The sequence below is a fragment of the Rhinoderma darwinii genome, chromosome 2, assembly GCF_050947455.1.
Source record: "Rhinoderma darwinii isolate aRhiDar2 chromosome 2, aRhiDar2.hap1, whole genome shotgun sequence".
Classification (NCBI taxonomy): Eukaryota; Metazoa; Chordata; class Amphibia; order Anura; family Rhinodermatidae; genus Rhinoderma; species Rhinoderma darwinii.
Genome location: NC_134688.1, coordinates 30,951,419 through 30,966,797, shown reverse-complemented (window position 1 = coordinate 30,966,797; position 15,379 = coordinate 30,951,419). Strand labels below are relative to the sequence as shown.

At 40.3% G+C, this 15,379-nt stretch overlaps 1 protein-coding gene across 1 annotated transcript in view; it reads left to right on the top strand.

Annotated features, from left to right (window-relative positions):
* PGR (progesterone receptor) overlaps positions 1–15,379 on the top strand; it is a 97,323-nt gene that overhangs the window by 76,223 nt on the left and 5,721 nt on the right. The window contains exon 6 of the mRNA XM_075851520.1: positions 6,079–6,209. Within this exon, the coding sequence (XP_075707635.1) occupies positions 6,079–6,209 (131 nt within the window). The remainder of the gene's footprint in view (positions 1–6,078; positions 6,210–15,379) is intronic.

Genomic DNA, 15,379 nt, shown 5'->3' with positions numbered 1-15,379 from the left:
CAGCGTGCCCAAGCAGCAGTTTGTGCCCACACATATGGCGTCGCCATACCCGAGAGAACCCGCTTAACGTTTTATGAGGTACTTGTCTTCTGTGGCACAAACTGGGCACAACATATTATGCACTAAAATGGCGTATCAGTGGAAAATTGCAATTTTCACTTTGAACCATCCGCTGTGCATTAACCCCTTTGCGCACTATGACTTAATTGCCCGTCATGGTGCGGCGGTTGATGTATGGAGCCGCCTCACGTGCTGAGCCCGCTCCATACGCTGCGGGTGTCGGCTGTGTATTACAGCAGGCCCCCTCGGTACTAACGGACAGGTACAGCGATCGCTCTGTTACAGAAGCCTGTAAGAATAACAATATACTGCAATACATTAGTATTGCATTGTATTGTACCAGCGATCCAATGATCGCTGGATCAAGTCCCCTAAGGGGATTGATTAATAAAATGTGTAGAAGAATTATAGTTATTAGTAGTGAGAATTTTTTTTTTTAAAGTTAAAAAAACAAAACACCTTTTCGCATTTTTCTTCTAAAGTAATGTAAAAAAATTAACAAAATTGGTATCGCTACGTCCGTAAAAGTCCGAACTATTACAATATACCATTATTTAATTTGCACAGTGCACACCTTAAAAAAATTAAATAATTGAAACCGCCAAAATCGCTGTTTTTTTTTTTTTGTCACCTTCGCTCTAAAAAAAAAATGTAATACAACTTTTGAATCACTTTTTATGTACCAAAAAATGGTACCAATAAAAACTGCAGCTCCTCCCACAAGAAATAAGCCCTCACACCGCTCTATTGATGGAAAAATAAAAAAGTTATCTCTCTTGTAAAGCGGGGAGTGAAAATCTAAAATATGAAAGCAAAAAATGGATCAGTCCTGAAAGGGTTAATTCATTTCTAATGAAAAAAACGTATGACCCCATGTGGGGTATTTCCGTACTCGGGAGAAATTTCTTTATAAAAAATGGTTGTTTTTTTCCTTCTTTATCCCTTGTGAAAATGAGAAAATGCAACATTTTAGTGGAAAAAATGTTGATATTAATTTTCGCACCCTAATTCCAATAAACTCTGCAAAAGACCCGTGGGGTGTAAATGCTCACTATACCCCTAGAAAAAATCCTTGAAGGTTTTTCCAAAATGGGGTCACTCTTGGTGGGTTTCCACTGTTTTGGTCCCTCCAGTGCATTGCAAATGCGACATGGCACCGAAAACCATTCCAGCAAAATCATAAATCCAAATGGCGCTCCTTCCCTTCTGAGCCCTGCTGTGGGTCCAAACAGCAGTTTATTACCACATATGGGGTATTGTCGTAATCGGGAGACATTGCTTTACAAATGTTGGGGTGCATTTTCTTCGTTATTCCTTGTAAATAATAAAAATTTCTATGTTGTTTCAGAAAAAAAGTACATTTTAATTTTTACAGGCTAATTCCAATATATTTAGCGAAAAACCTGTGTGGTCAAAATGCTAACTATACCCCTAGATAAATACCTTAAGGGGTCTAGTTTTCGAAATGGGGTCGTTTATGGGGAGTTTCTATCGTTCTGGCAGCTCAAAGCTTCTCCAAATGTACAGTGGGGCCTAAAACATTTTCAAGCAAAATATGAGTCCTGAAAGCCTTCAGGTGCACCCTTCCTTTGGGGCCCTGCCGTGTGTCCAAACAACGCATTAGGGCCACAATGTGGGTATTTTTGAAAATAGGAGAAAGAGGGTGATAGATTTTTGGGTGTGTTTCTTCATTTTCATGTTCGGTTTACAAAGAAATCGGTCTTCAAACAAATACTTTTATGAAAAAAGTGAAATTATTATTTTTTTCACCTGATATGCATTAAATTTAGCAAAGAACTGTGGGGTCAAAATAATTACTATACCCCTAAATAAATACCTTATGGGGTCTAGTTTTCAAAATGGGGTCGTTTATGGGGAGTTTCTATCGTTCTGGCAGCTCAAAGCCTCTCCAAATGTACAGTGGGGCCTAAAACATTTTCAAGCAAAATATGAGTCCTGAAAGCCTCCGGGTGCTCCCTTCCTTTTGGGTCCTGCCGTGTGTCCAGGCAGCGCATTAGGGCCACAATGTGGGTATTTTTGAAAACAGGAGAAACAGGGTGATAGATTTTGTGGTGTGTTTCTTCATTCTCATGGTCGCTTTACAAAGAAATTGGTCTTCAAACTGATACTTTTATGAACAAAAGTGAAATTATTATTTTTTTCACCTGCTATGTATTAAATTTAGCAAAAAACTGTGCGGTCAAAATACTTACTATACCCTTAGGTAAATACCTTAAGGGGGTCTAGTTTTCTAAATGGGGTCATTTGTGGGGGTTTCCATCACTCTGAGACCTATGAGCCTCTGAAAACCTGGCTTGGTGCAGGAAAACAAAATGTACTTCAAAATTTATAAAATTATTATTCAATTTGTAAGTCCTCTAAATTGCTGAAAATTTATTTTATTTTTTCAAAAGTGCTGCCAAAATAGAGTAAAGAGATAGAAATATATATTTAATTAAAAAAATTGTACAGTATGTGTGTACATATGTGACATATTGCAGTTAAAAATAGGGGAAAAAGGTAATTTTTACAAAATTTCTTCCATTTTTCTATTTTTTTTATTAATTTCCGCAAATCGTATCAGTCTACTTTTACCACTAAAATAAAGTACAACATGTGACGAAAAAACAATGTTAGAATTATTTGGATATTCAAAACTTTCACAGAGTTATTCTCTGATAAATTCAGACATACCAGATTTGACAAATCTGGCTTGGTCATTAAGGTACAAACATGCCCGGTCATTAAGGGGTTAATTATACTTTTATGCTATAAAACAGTTACAAAAAGGGAGGAAACCTTCAAACATACAAATAAAAGAAGAATACAATGTGCCAATCAGTCTCTGAACATACCACCATTCATACCGGTGCCCCCCCCCCAACAACAAATAAAGAGACATCAACTTTGTTGATACATTAATGGTTATATAGTCGTATCCTCTATCTCAATCCACCGCGACCAAATTGTATCGTATTTGTATGAGCATTTCCTGTGTATAAATAGGCGTTTTTATAAGGTTACGTATTTTATCCAGTGCCCTAGCTTAGGGGGATCATTGGATTTCCAAGACATGATAATAAATTTCCTGGGCACAAAAGCGTAGAAATAAAAATATGTTTTGTTATAAAAGCCCTGAATTACATCATCAATGATGCTCGTAACACCTGAGGGGAAAGAATTCTGGGAAAGTCAAAATGGTTATTGAGAAATTGAAGAACCTCAGACCAAAAAGGCAGCAGTTTGGCGTAGGACCAGACAGAATGCAAATATGAGTGAACCTTTACCTCACGCCTAAAACAGATATCCGAAAAAGAGACCCCCCCCCCCCATGTGCTTGAACTGCCACCCACTTTATAAAAGCTTTATCAAACAGTTGAGGTCCAGTGGTCTGTAAGAGGGCATGAGCTCTGGTTAGGGGCTTGGAGAGGTTTTTGGGAACCAGGGAGATCCTCAAGTTTAGAGAAAGAGGGTGAAACGGTTGCAGCACCAAACTGATCCCGGAGGGCATGATGAAGCTGAGGTAATGAAAAAAATGCGGATTTTGGGACCCCATACTTCTCCATTGAAAAGCCATTTAAAAAGTTAAGCTAAAGTTTATTGCTACTGTTTATGTAATAGTTAAGAGTCAAGATAAAGATGGCTACATCTGTCCAGCAGTAGGGCGGGCTTTATAAGCAAATGCGTGCACATCGCCTTGTGCTTCAGTACCACAGCCGCGAACATTGCTTGCCGCAGGGCAGTTTCTAGAGAATTTTGCTGACAGGGCAAACAAAAAAAAAACACTCTTCCCACAACCATAAAGTATGGTTACATTCACATGTGAAAATCTTTGCACGTAATGTGCGCCACAACAAATTTTTCTAAGTCTGGTCACCCGCCTCTCTTAACCAGCCTATTTTAAACCTTAATGACGAAGCTATTTTTTGCGTTTTTTCCACCGTCGCATTCCAAGAGCTATAACTTTTTTATTTTTGCGTCGACAAAGCTGTATAAGGTCTTGTTTTTTGCGGGATAAGTTGTATTTTTTAATAGCACGATTTTGGGGTACATATAATTTATTGATTAACTTTTATTAACTTTTTTGTGGGGGTAATGGAAAAATCCCGTACATTTCGCCACTCTTTTTTGCGTCTTAGATTTACTTTGTTTACTGTGTGGTATCAATAACATAACAACTTTATTCAGTGGGTCATTACGACTGTGGCGATACCAAATTTATAAAGATTTTGTATGTTTTACTACTTTTACACAATAAAAACAAATTTTTCTAAATTATTTGTTTTTGTGTCGCCATGTTTTAAGAGCCATAATTGTTTTATTTTTACGCCGATGTAGCTTGTTTTTTGCGGGACGACTTCTAGTTTTTATTGGTACCATGTTGGAGTACATTTTGGAGTACATGCGACTATTTGATCACTTTTTATCAAATTTTTTTGAAGGCAGGATGAACAGAAAACAGCAATTCTGGCATTGTTTTTTATTTTATTTTTTACGGCGTTCACCGTGCGGGTTAAATGATGTAATTTCTTTATAGGTGGGGTCGTTACGAACACGGCGATACTAAATATGTGTAATGTTTTAATTATTTATTTTTTTCATATTAAAGTATTTTATAAGGGAAAACGTTGGTTTTTCATTTTTTTATTTTGGGATTTTTATTTATTTATTATTAACTTTATTCAACTTTTTGTTAATTTTATCTTTAGTCCCACTAGGGGACTTCACTATGCCATCTTCTGATCACTTTTATAATACACTGCAATACTTCTGTATTGCAGTGTATTACTGCCTGTCCGTGTAAAACTGACAGGCACCTGCTAGGCCATGTCTCAGGCATGGCTTAGCAGGCATCCACCACGGGCAGATCTGGGGGCTTTTGTTAGGCCCTCGGCTGCCGTAGAAGCCATTGGCACCCTGCGGTGGCAATTACAGGGTGCCGATGTGGTGAGAGAGGGAGCACCCTCTCTACAAACCACTTTGATGCGGAGCTCGCTATTGAGCGCCGCATCTAAGGGGTTAAATGGGTGAGATCGATGTTGCAATCGATCCTGCCCGTTAGTGCAGGTGTCCGGCTGTCTTTAGACCACCGGACACCCGCCGTAGCCGGCACAGGACATCCTGTGCCGGGCTTATGTCAGAACGCCGTGAAAGGGCGGCGCTCTAGCATAAGTACCATTAACGGCTGCCGTGAAAAGGCGTATTGGCGGTCGCTAAGGGGTTAAATATGTAAGCCACATTGTCAACACAAAAATAAAATAAAAGTAGTTAGTTATAGACAGGTGTATGCTACCACTACACAAAATCAATATATCTAATATTACCACCATACAGTGTAGAGACATTGATCAGATACCAGTCCTACACTGGCGGTGTGCAGAATATACATGAGAATACAGTATTGATCAGACACAGTCACAGGGAAGATATACAACAATTACATCCAGTGACTCACATGTGACGTCTTCTCTGATTGTAGACGTTCTCTTTCTTTTTTTTTTCTATCCGGTCTAGACCGCAATGACTATTTCTCCCGAAGACTACAGAGTTCTCTTCCCAGACATTGTTGGTATATGTTGCCTATACATTTTATACTAGAAAAAAATTCATACATTGACCCCACCCTCAAAACTTGGAAAGGCTGTCATAATACCTGGCAAGGGCCCCCATCATAGAGCCAGCACAATGATCTTATAACTACATCCACAGTTTCATCATAATAACAGCCATGTTGCTTCTAAGTGCCAAATACAGTGCCTCCATAATAGGTGACATCCAGGGCTCCCTCATAGCTGTGTCAGTCGCAGTTTTTATTTCTTGCTGGTATAATAGGCATGTCTGAATGAGGCCTTAGACTGACTAAAGAGCTTCAGCGCTTCACTTGAGGAACATTCTGCTCTAAACTATATCAAGTGCTGAAGAATATCATGTTCACTGAGTCTCTACAGAATAATAGTAAACCATCAGCCTCACATTCGTAGCTTTATGATTCTTAACGTAAGACATTTGTTTCCTCAGACAACGAATGAAAGACTCATCTTTTTATTCCCTTTGCCTCTCAATGAGACAGCTGCCACAGGAGTTTGTAAAATTGCAAATCACCCATGAGGAATTCCTGTGCATGAAGGCTCTGCTACTCCTGAACACAAGTGAGTTGTATGTGTATGTAGGGACTTGTTCTTTATTTATGTTGCTTATATAGCTCCGACATATTATGCTGCACCGTACAAAGATTGTCGACAATCATATCATTCCCTGCCCCCAATGGGGCTCACAACTTAATTTCCCTGTCTTAGACACACACTAGAGCCAATTTCATAACGTTATCTGTAGGTTTTTGGAGTGTGGGAGGAAACACATGCAACATGGGGAGAACATACAAAATCCATGCAGATGTTATCCCTAATCAAATGCCATAGTGGTAACCACTGAGACACCATGTTGGTGTATTTTAAGAAAAGATGTTGTCAACATGAAATGGAAAAATATATTAGCTCTACTATGAATATGTTCAGATGTGGTGGAAATGTGTGGATTTTGCAGATCCATAGCAAATCTGTGGTTTAAGTGTAGCTAAACATTTAGCAAACTTCTGACATGTCATAGTGACATGTCAGAAGTCTGGATTGGTGGGGGTCCGAGCATTGAGACCCCCACCAATCGCTAAAACGAATCAACTGAAGTGCTCGTGTGAGCGCTCAGCCGCTTCGTGTCTGTTCTGCTTTTTCCGGAAATAAATGTATCGGAGTACTGGCTCATAGACTTTCTATTGAGTCCGTACTCCGATACATTCATTTCCGGAAAAAGCCGAACAGACACGAAGCGGCTGAGCGCTCACACGAGAACTTCAGCTGCTTGGTTTGAGCGATGGTGGGGGTCTCAGTGCTCGGACCCCCACCGATCAAAACTTCTGACATGTCAGAAGTTTGTTAAACGTTTAGCTCCACTTTAAATCCCCAAGTGTTTCATTTCAAACTGTGAAATCCGCTGCAAAATTTGGCATAAAAAAATTGCCACGTCTGAACGTTAATACTAATGCTTTGTAACCTGCTGGGAATTTCAGAACCATAAGGCAGTGTAATCCTATGCAGGACCTCCCTCCTCTAGCTCTGAAACATTACATTTGTACGCTGGAGGGAGGAACACAGACTTCTAGGTAAGTATGTGATTATTTTTTTTCTGAGTTGCGTTTTTTTGCGGCGGAATCGCTTCGAACCTGACGCAAAAACGCAACAACAGCTATTTGTTGCAGGATTTACCTCCCATTGAATTCAATGGGTAAAACCTGCAACAAAACTGAACTGACCCTAATTGATGGAATGATTGGGTTTGGTGGACAAGCACTGGGTCTTGCTGTCCAAGTATAAGTGGTGGTGGAGTGGCATGAACTAACGCCAGGAGGGAGGTCCCATCATAATTTTGGCTGCATCTCTTATATTTACACTTCTGGCCAGGCACAAATTTGATAGGAAACTCTTAATACATGAGAAAACCGAGAAGAGCAAAGGATCAACAAGCATATTTCCTATTACAGACTCGTATTTGCTGGAAATAATGGAGGCTGAGATTATGTTGTCCGTTTTTGGCCCTGGTTAAATATATAATCTGCATGATGGAACATAAATGACCTTGGCACATTTGATTAAATCACAAGTTCACCTTGACGTCATCAGTAGGAGTTCATGAGCTGGAACCCCAACTAATCTACAGCTTAAAGGGGCCCTAAACACTGCCCCCCTTTATTTTTTACAGGGGCCACCACTGATGATATTTTCTGACAAGTAAAAAACAAATACTTGTTCAGAGTTCTCTCAATGGTTAAAATAATATTGCACATAAAAACGACTACATTAAAGTATATTCAACAATTCTCATAAATTCCATACTAGATGTTTATTCAGCTTTTCTCTTTAACCCCTTAAGGACGCAGCCTAGTTTGGGCCTTAAGGCTCAGAGCCCATTTTTCAAATCTGACATATTTCACTTTATGTGGTAATAACGTCGAAATGCTTAAACCTATTGAAGCGATTCCGAGATTGTTTTCTCGTGACACTTTGGGCTTCATGTTCGTGGTAAAATTTGGTCGATATATTCAGTCTTTATTTGAGAAAAATTGCAAAATTTAGAGAAAATTTAGAAAAAATAGCATTTTTCAGAATTTAAATGCATCTGCTTGAAAAACAGACGGTTATACCACCCAAAATAGTTACTAGTTCACATTTCCCATATGTCTACTTTAGATTGGCATCGTTTTTTGAACATTATTTTATTTTTCTTGGACGTTACAAGGCTTAGAACATAAACAGCAATTTCTCATATTTTTAAGAAAATTTCAAAAGCCATTTTTTTAAAGGTACCTGTTCAGTTCTGAAGTGGCTTTGAGGGGCCTATGTATTAGAAATCCCCCATAAAGCACCCCATTTTAAAAACTAGACCCCTCAAAGTATTCAAAACAGCATTTAGAAAGTTTTTTAACCCTTCAGGCATTTCACAGGAATTAAAGCACAGTGGAGGTGAAATTTGCAAATTTCGTTTTTCTTTCTGAATTTCAATTTTATTCTATTTTTTTTCTGTAACAAAGAAGGTTTTACCAGAGAAACACAACTAAATATGTATTGTCCAGATTCTTCAGTTTTTAGAAATGTCCCACATGTGGCTCTAGTGCGCTCGTGGACTAAAACACAAGCCCCAGAAGCAAAGAAGCACCTAGTGCATTTTGGTGGTGCTTTTTTATTAGCATATATTTTAGGCAGCATGCCAGGTTTGAAGAGGTGTTGAGGTGCCAAAACAGTAGGAATCCCCCAAAACTGACCCCATTTTGGAAACTGCACCCCTCAAGGAATTAATTTATGGTTATTGTTACAATTTTGACCCCGTAGTTTTTTCACAGCGCGTATTTGAATTGGGCTGTGAAATTAAAAGAATGACAATTTTTCCAATAAGATGTCATTTTTGATCAGAATTTCTTATTTTCACAGGGAACAAAATGCCCCATTTTGTTGCCCAATTTGTCCTGAGTGCGGCAATACCCTATTTGTGGCCATAAACTGCCGTTTGGGCCCATGGGAGGTATTAGAAGGAAAGGAGCGCTATGTGTTCTTTGGAGCCCAGATTTTGCTGGATTGGTTTTCGGGTGCCATGTCGCATTTGCAGAGCCCCAAAGGTATCAAAGCAATGCAAACCCACCAGAAGTGACCCCATTTTGGAAACTACACCCCTCAAGGAATTCATTTATGGGTGTTGTGACCATTTAGACTCCACAGTTTTTTCACAGAATTTATTTGAATTGGGCTGTGAATTCAAAAAAATGAAATTTTTTCCAATAAGAGGTAGTTTTGGCTCAAAATTTCTTATTTTCACAAGGAGTAAAATACCCCAATTTGTTGCCCAATTTGTCCTGAGTGCGGCAATAGCCCATTTGTGGTGATAAACTGCCGTTTGGGCCCATGGGAGGCCTCAGAAGGAAAGGAGCGCTATGTGTTCTTTGGAGCCCAGATTTTGCTGGATTGGTTTTCGGGTGCCATGTCGCATTTGCAGAGCCCCAAAGGTATCAAAGCAATGGAAACCCACCAGAAGTGACCCCATTTTGGAAACTACACCCCTCAAAGAATTTATTTATGGGTGTTGTGACCATTTAGACCCCACAGTTTTTTCACAGAATTTATTTGAATTGGGCTGTGAATTAAAAAAAAATATATTTTTTCCAATAAGAGGTAGTTTTGGCTCAAAATTTCTTATTTTCACAAGGAATAAAATACCGCATTTTGTTGCCCAATTTGTCCTGAGTGTGGCAATACCCTATTTGTGGTGATAAACTGCCGTTTGGGCCCATGGGAGGGCTCAGAAGGAAAGGACCACCATGTGGCCTACTGGAAATTTTCTGGTGCTAAGTCGAGTGTGCAGAAGCCCCTGAGGTATCAGTACAGTTGAAACCCCCGAGAAGTGACCCCATTTTAAAAACGACACCCCTTAAGGAATTCATCTAGAGGTGTAGTGAGCATTTTGACCCCACAGGTATTGTGTAAAAGATAATGCGCAGCAGATGGTGCAGAGTGAGATTTGCAATTTTCTATATATATGCCATGTCAGTGTCCGATATATTGTGCCCAGCATGTGCCACCGGAGACATACACCCCATAAACTGTAATGTGGGCTCTCCCGGGTACGGCAATACCCTACATGTGGCTGTTATTAGCTGCCTGGGCACACGGCAGGGCTCAGAAGGAAAGGACCACCATTTGGCCTACTGGAGCTTTTCTGGTGCTAAGTCTTGTACGCAGAAGCCCCTAAGGTACCAGTACAGTTGAAACCCCCAAGAAGTGACCCTGTTTTAAAATCTACACCCCTTAAGGCATTCATCTAGAGGTGTAGTGAGCATTTTGACCCCACAGGTATTGTGTAAAAGATAATGTGCAGCAGTTGGTACAGAGTGAAATTTGCAATTTTCTAAACATATATGCCAATTCAGTGTCCGATATATTGTGCCCAGCATGCGCCACCGGAGATATACACCTCATAAACTGTAATGTTGGCTCTCCCGGGTACGGCAATACCCTACATGTGGCTGTTATCAGCTGCCTGGGCACACAGCAGGGCTCAGAGGGGAAAGATGAGGAGGGGTAAGCTGTGCGAAGTGGATCAGAGCGAGTAAAACTGGGGTAAATTAAAAATAAAGGGATGTATGATAAATTTTAAAACACTCTTTCATACAGAGCTCTGGTTTTTCGGGACACGCGTCACATTGATATATTGTGTCCTTCCTTATCCCCCTCTTATAGCAGACTCTGCACCTCTTTTGACTTTTTCCCTTCTTGCCAGTTTGGGGAACTTCTCCTAAAAAGTGTTGCCCTGGTACGATGCCTGTGGCCCCGCTTCCAGAAGTACTGTAAGGCTTCAGGACTTGATCTGACAAGTCCACCCCTCCCATGTACCTATTGTAGTCCAGGATGCAGTCTAGTTTGGGGGTCCCTGTACTGGTACCTCGTACAGGTACATGGGTACTGGTGTGGCATCTCTCTTGTCCTTGTACTTGACACACAATATGTTGCTGCTAGAATGTGCCCTGCTCTCACCTCTTCTGAGTGTTTGCCCAAGCAGAGTCTTAGGGAGGCCTCTCAGGTTTCTTCTAGCAGTGCCGCATGCCGCAGGACTTCTGGAAGCGAGGCAGTTGAAGAGTGGGACGCTGGTATAAAAATTATCCAGGTAGAGGTGGTAACCCTGGTCCAGCAGTGGGTGCACCAAATCCCACACAATTTTTGTATTAACTCCCAGTAAGGGGGGGCATTCTGGGGGCTGAGTACTGGTGTCCTTCCCTTTATATATCCTAAATTTGTAGGTATACCCTGATGCACTCTCGCACAGCTCATACATCTTCACGCCATACCTTGCCCTCTTACCCGGCAGGTACTCGCGGAATTGAAGCCTCCCTTTCAAATGTACCAGGGATTCATCTATAGAAATACACTTCTCGGGGGTGAATGCTGGGAAAACCGGGCACTGAAATGGTCTAATAGGGGTCTCCGTTTATACAAACGGTCAAAACTGGGGTCATCTCGGGGTGGGCACGGCTCATTATCAGTATAATGTAAGAAGCGAAGTATTGCCTCATTTTTATTTTATTTTTTAGTTTCCAGCTCAGTTCTGAAGTTGCTTTGAGGGGCCCATATATTAGACACCCTTATCAAACACCCCATTTCAGAAACTAGACCCCTCAAAGTATTCACAACAGCATTTAAAAAGTTTATTAACCCTTTAGGTGTTTCACAGGAATTTAGAGCAAAGTAGAGGTGACATTTAATTAATTTAATTTAATTTATTAGGCACCATGTCCGGTTTGAAGAGGTCTTGTGGTGCTAAAACAGTGGAAACCCCCTAAAAGTGACCCCTTTTTGAAAACTAGAGACCTTGAGGAATCCATTGTAGTTTTCTTGGGGTGCATGCGACTTTTTGATCAGTTTTTATTCTAATTTTAGGTGGCGTGGGGACTAAAAAAACAGCAATTTTACTATTGTTTTTTATTCAATTTTTTTTACAGCGTTCACCGTGTGCTATAAATGACACATTCACTTTATTCTGCGCGGCGATACGATTACGGCGATACCAGATGTTTATATTTTTTTTATGTCTTATGGCGTTTGCACAATAAAATACGTTTTGTAAAAAATCATTCACTTTTTGTGTTACCTTATTCTAAGAGCCATAACGTTTTTATTTTTCCATCAGGAAAGCCGTGTGAGGACTTATTTTTTGCGTAACGAACTGTAGTTTCCATCAGTACCATTTTTAGGGACATGCGACTTTTTGATCTCTTTTTATTCCATTTTTTGGGAGTTGAAGTGACCAAACAATTGTGATTGTGGTACGGTTTATTATTATTTTCTCTTACGGCGTTCACCGCGCGGGATAAATAACGACATCGTTTTGTAGTTCAGGTCGTTACGGACGCGGCGATACCAATTATGTATAGTTTATTTGTTTATTTATATATTTTTATTAATAATAAAGAACTGATAAGGGAAAAAGGGGGACTTTTACTTTTATTACTTTTAAATCTTTTATTTTCTTATTTTTACACAACTTTTTTTTACTTTTTTACACTTTTTTTACTTTGTCCCACTAGGGGACATGAGGGCAGGAGGCTCTGATCGCTATTCTAATACACTGCACTACATACGTAGTGCAGTGTATTAGAGCTGTCAGCTGTTCGCTGACAGCAAGCATAGTGGGTCCTGACTTTGTCGGGACCCACTAGGCTTCCGTCGATGGCGTAGCCAGAGTCCATTGTTAGGATTCTGGTTGCCATAGTAGCCATCACGGCCCGCTATCGTGTAGCAGGCCGGCGATGGCAGCTTAACCCCTAAGAAGCCGCGATCGCTATTGAACGCGGCTTCTAAGGGGTTAATCGGCGGGGACCACGGCGATCGGTCCCTGCACACTAAGCTGTGATAGCCTGCTGTCGGAAACAGCAGGTATCACAGCTCAAGCACGCGCCGGGATTAAATGGCGCCGTGTTTACTCAGGTCAGTAATAGTACTGACCTGAGCGCGAACGTTCTACTTAGCAGGACGTACTATTACTGACCTGAGCGCGAAGGGGTTAAAGTGGTTGTCCACTTTGGACAATCCCTTTTTGTTAGAAGGGGTGGCAATAAATTGATCACAGAGTGTCCTGCTGCTGGGATCCCCAGTCATTAGCAGTAGTTTATAGGTGATCATTCTCCCTTCAGCGCCACCACAGGAAAAATGAAGCATTACACAGTTTTCATTGAAATCAGTTGGCTGTCTGTGCAATGCAAGAGCATATTGGTTTCTTGGGAACAACGCTCCCTGTAGCTGCTCTTCACTCTGGTTAATAGATGGAGGCTCTGAACGGGGAACACCCTCTGTTGTCGCTAGTATTTCCTAATATTCCTCAGTAATATTCCCTAGTATTCCCTAACTTCTTCCCGAATAGGTTATTTGAAACTCCTTCAACTATTTATAAAATCGGAGACTTCTTTTAATTTTTAAATTTATATTTGAATTAAAGGCATTGTCTGGTTTAGAAAACCCATTTTCAAATACATTATACATAGCAAGCCATTCTGCATTAATGGAGGCGGGTTTCATTGTTCGGAACCTCTACTACCTGCGGCTTAGACCAGCTACAAATAGCTTCTCTCATACTGATGGTGGTCCATTGATTTCAATAGGCTCCATGTAATGCCTAATTTCCCCTGTGGTGCCACTGCAGGGAGATTGAATACTTGCTGCTTGGTTCCTCCGCAGATTACAGCTGATCTGTGGGGGTGCCACTGCCAACAATAAAATACCCTGTAAATAGCTTATTTTTGGGGGACCTCTTAAAAATGGGATCGTCCAAAGCAAACAACCCTTTTAACCCGTTAGTGACTGGCCCATAGTGTTTCTACGTCGGTCACTAACGGGCCTTATTCCGATGCCATAGACTTTTTACGTCGCGGCATCGGAATAAGTAAACAGAGCAGGGAGCTGTCAAATCTCCCTGCTCTCAGCTACCAGAGGTAGCTGGGGGCGTCCCTGCTCTGCCGGGTGAGATCAATATAAGTATCGATCTCACCCGTTTAACCCCTCAGATGCGGTGCACAATAGCGTGCACCGCATCTGAGTGGTTTTGGAGAGAGCTCCCTCCCTCTCATCCAACTGACACCCGGCGATAAGATCGCCAAGTGTCTGTTTCTCTGATGGCAGCCGGGGGCCTAATAAAGGCCCCCAGGTCTGTCTGTGGTGAATGCCGCTAGATCATGCCTCTGGCATGACCTAGCAGATGCCTGTCCGTTTTACACGGACAGGCATAATACACTGCAATACAGAAGTATTGCAGTGTATTATAAATGCGATCGGACCATCGCATAGTGAAGTCCCCTAATGGGACTAGTAAAAAAGTGGGAAAAAATGTTTAAAAAAAAAGTAAAAAAAAAAAATGAAAAACCCACTTTTTCCCCTTACAAATTGCTTTATTATTAACAAACAAAATAAAGTAAAAAAGTTACACATATTTGGTATCGCCGCGTCCGTAACGACCCCAACTATAAACTTATTACATCATTTAACCCGCACGGTGAACGTCGTAAAAAATTAAATAATAAAACATGCAAAAATTGCTGTTTTCTTTGAATCCAGCCTTAAAAAAAATGTGATAAAAAGTGATCAAAAAGTTGCATCTACTCCAAAATGGTACCGATAAAAACTACAAGTCGTCCCGCAAAAAAAAAGCCCTCCTACAATTGCATCGTCAAAAAAATAAAACTGTTACGGCTCTTCAAATATGGAGACACAAAAACAAATAATTTAAAAAAAAAAAGTGTTTTCACTGTGTAAAAGTAGTAAAACATACAAAAACGATACAAATTTGGTATAGTTGCAATCGCAACAACCCACTGAATAAAGGTATTGTGTTATTTATACCACATGGTAAACGGCGTAAATTTAGGATGCAGAAAAGCGTGGCAAAATTTCTGATTTTTTTCTATTCCCCCCCCAAAAAAAGTTAATAAAAGTTAATCAATAAATTCTATGTACCCCAAAATGGTGCTATTAAAAAATACAACTTGTCCCGCAAAAAACAAGACCTTATACAGCTATGTCAACGTAAAAATAAAAACGTTATAGCTCTTTGAATGAGACGATGGAAAAATGTAAAAAATGACTTGGTCATTAACGTCTAAAATAGGCTGGATATTAAGGGGTTAAATTATGAGTAAACACAAAAAGGAAAATTACTTATTACTGATAATCGGTATAGTTCAATCTGGGATTTGTCGTACAATTTTAGTTCAATAGAAACTAGGTAATACGTATAG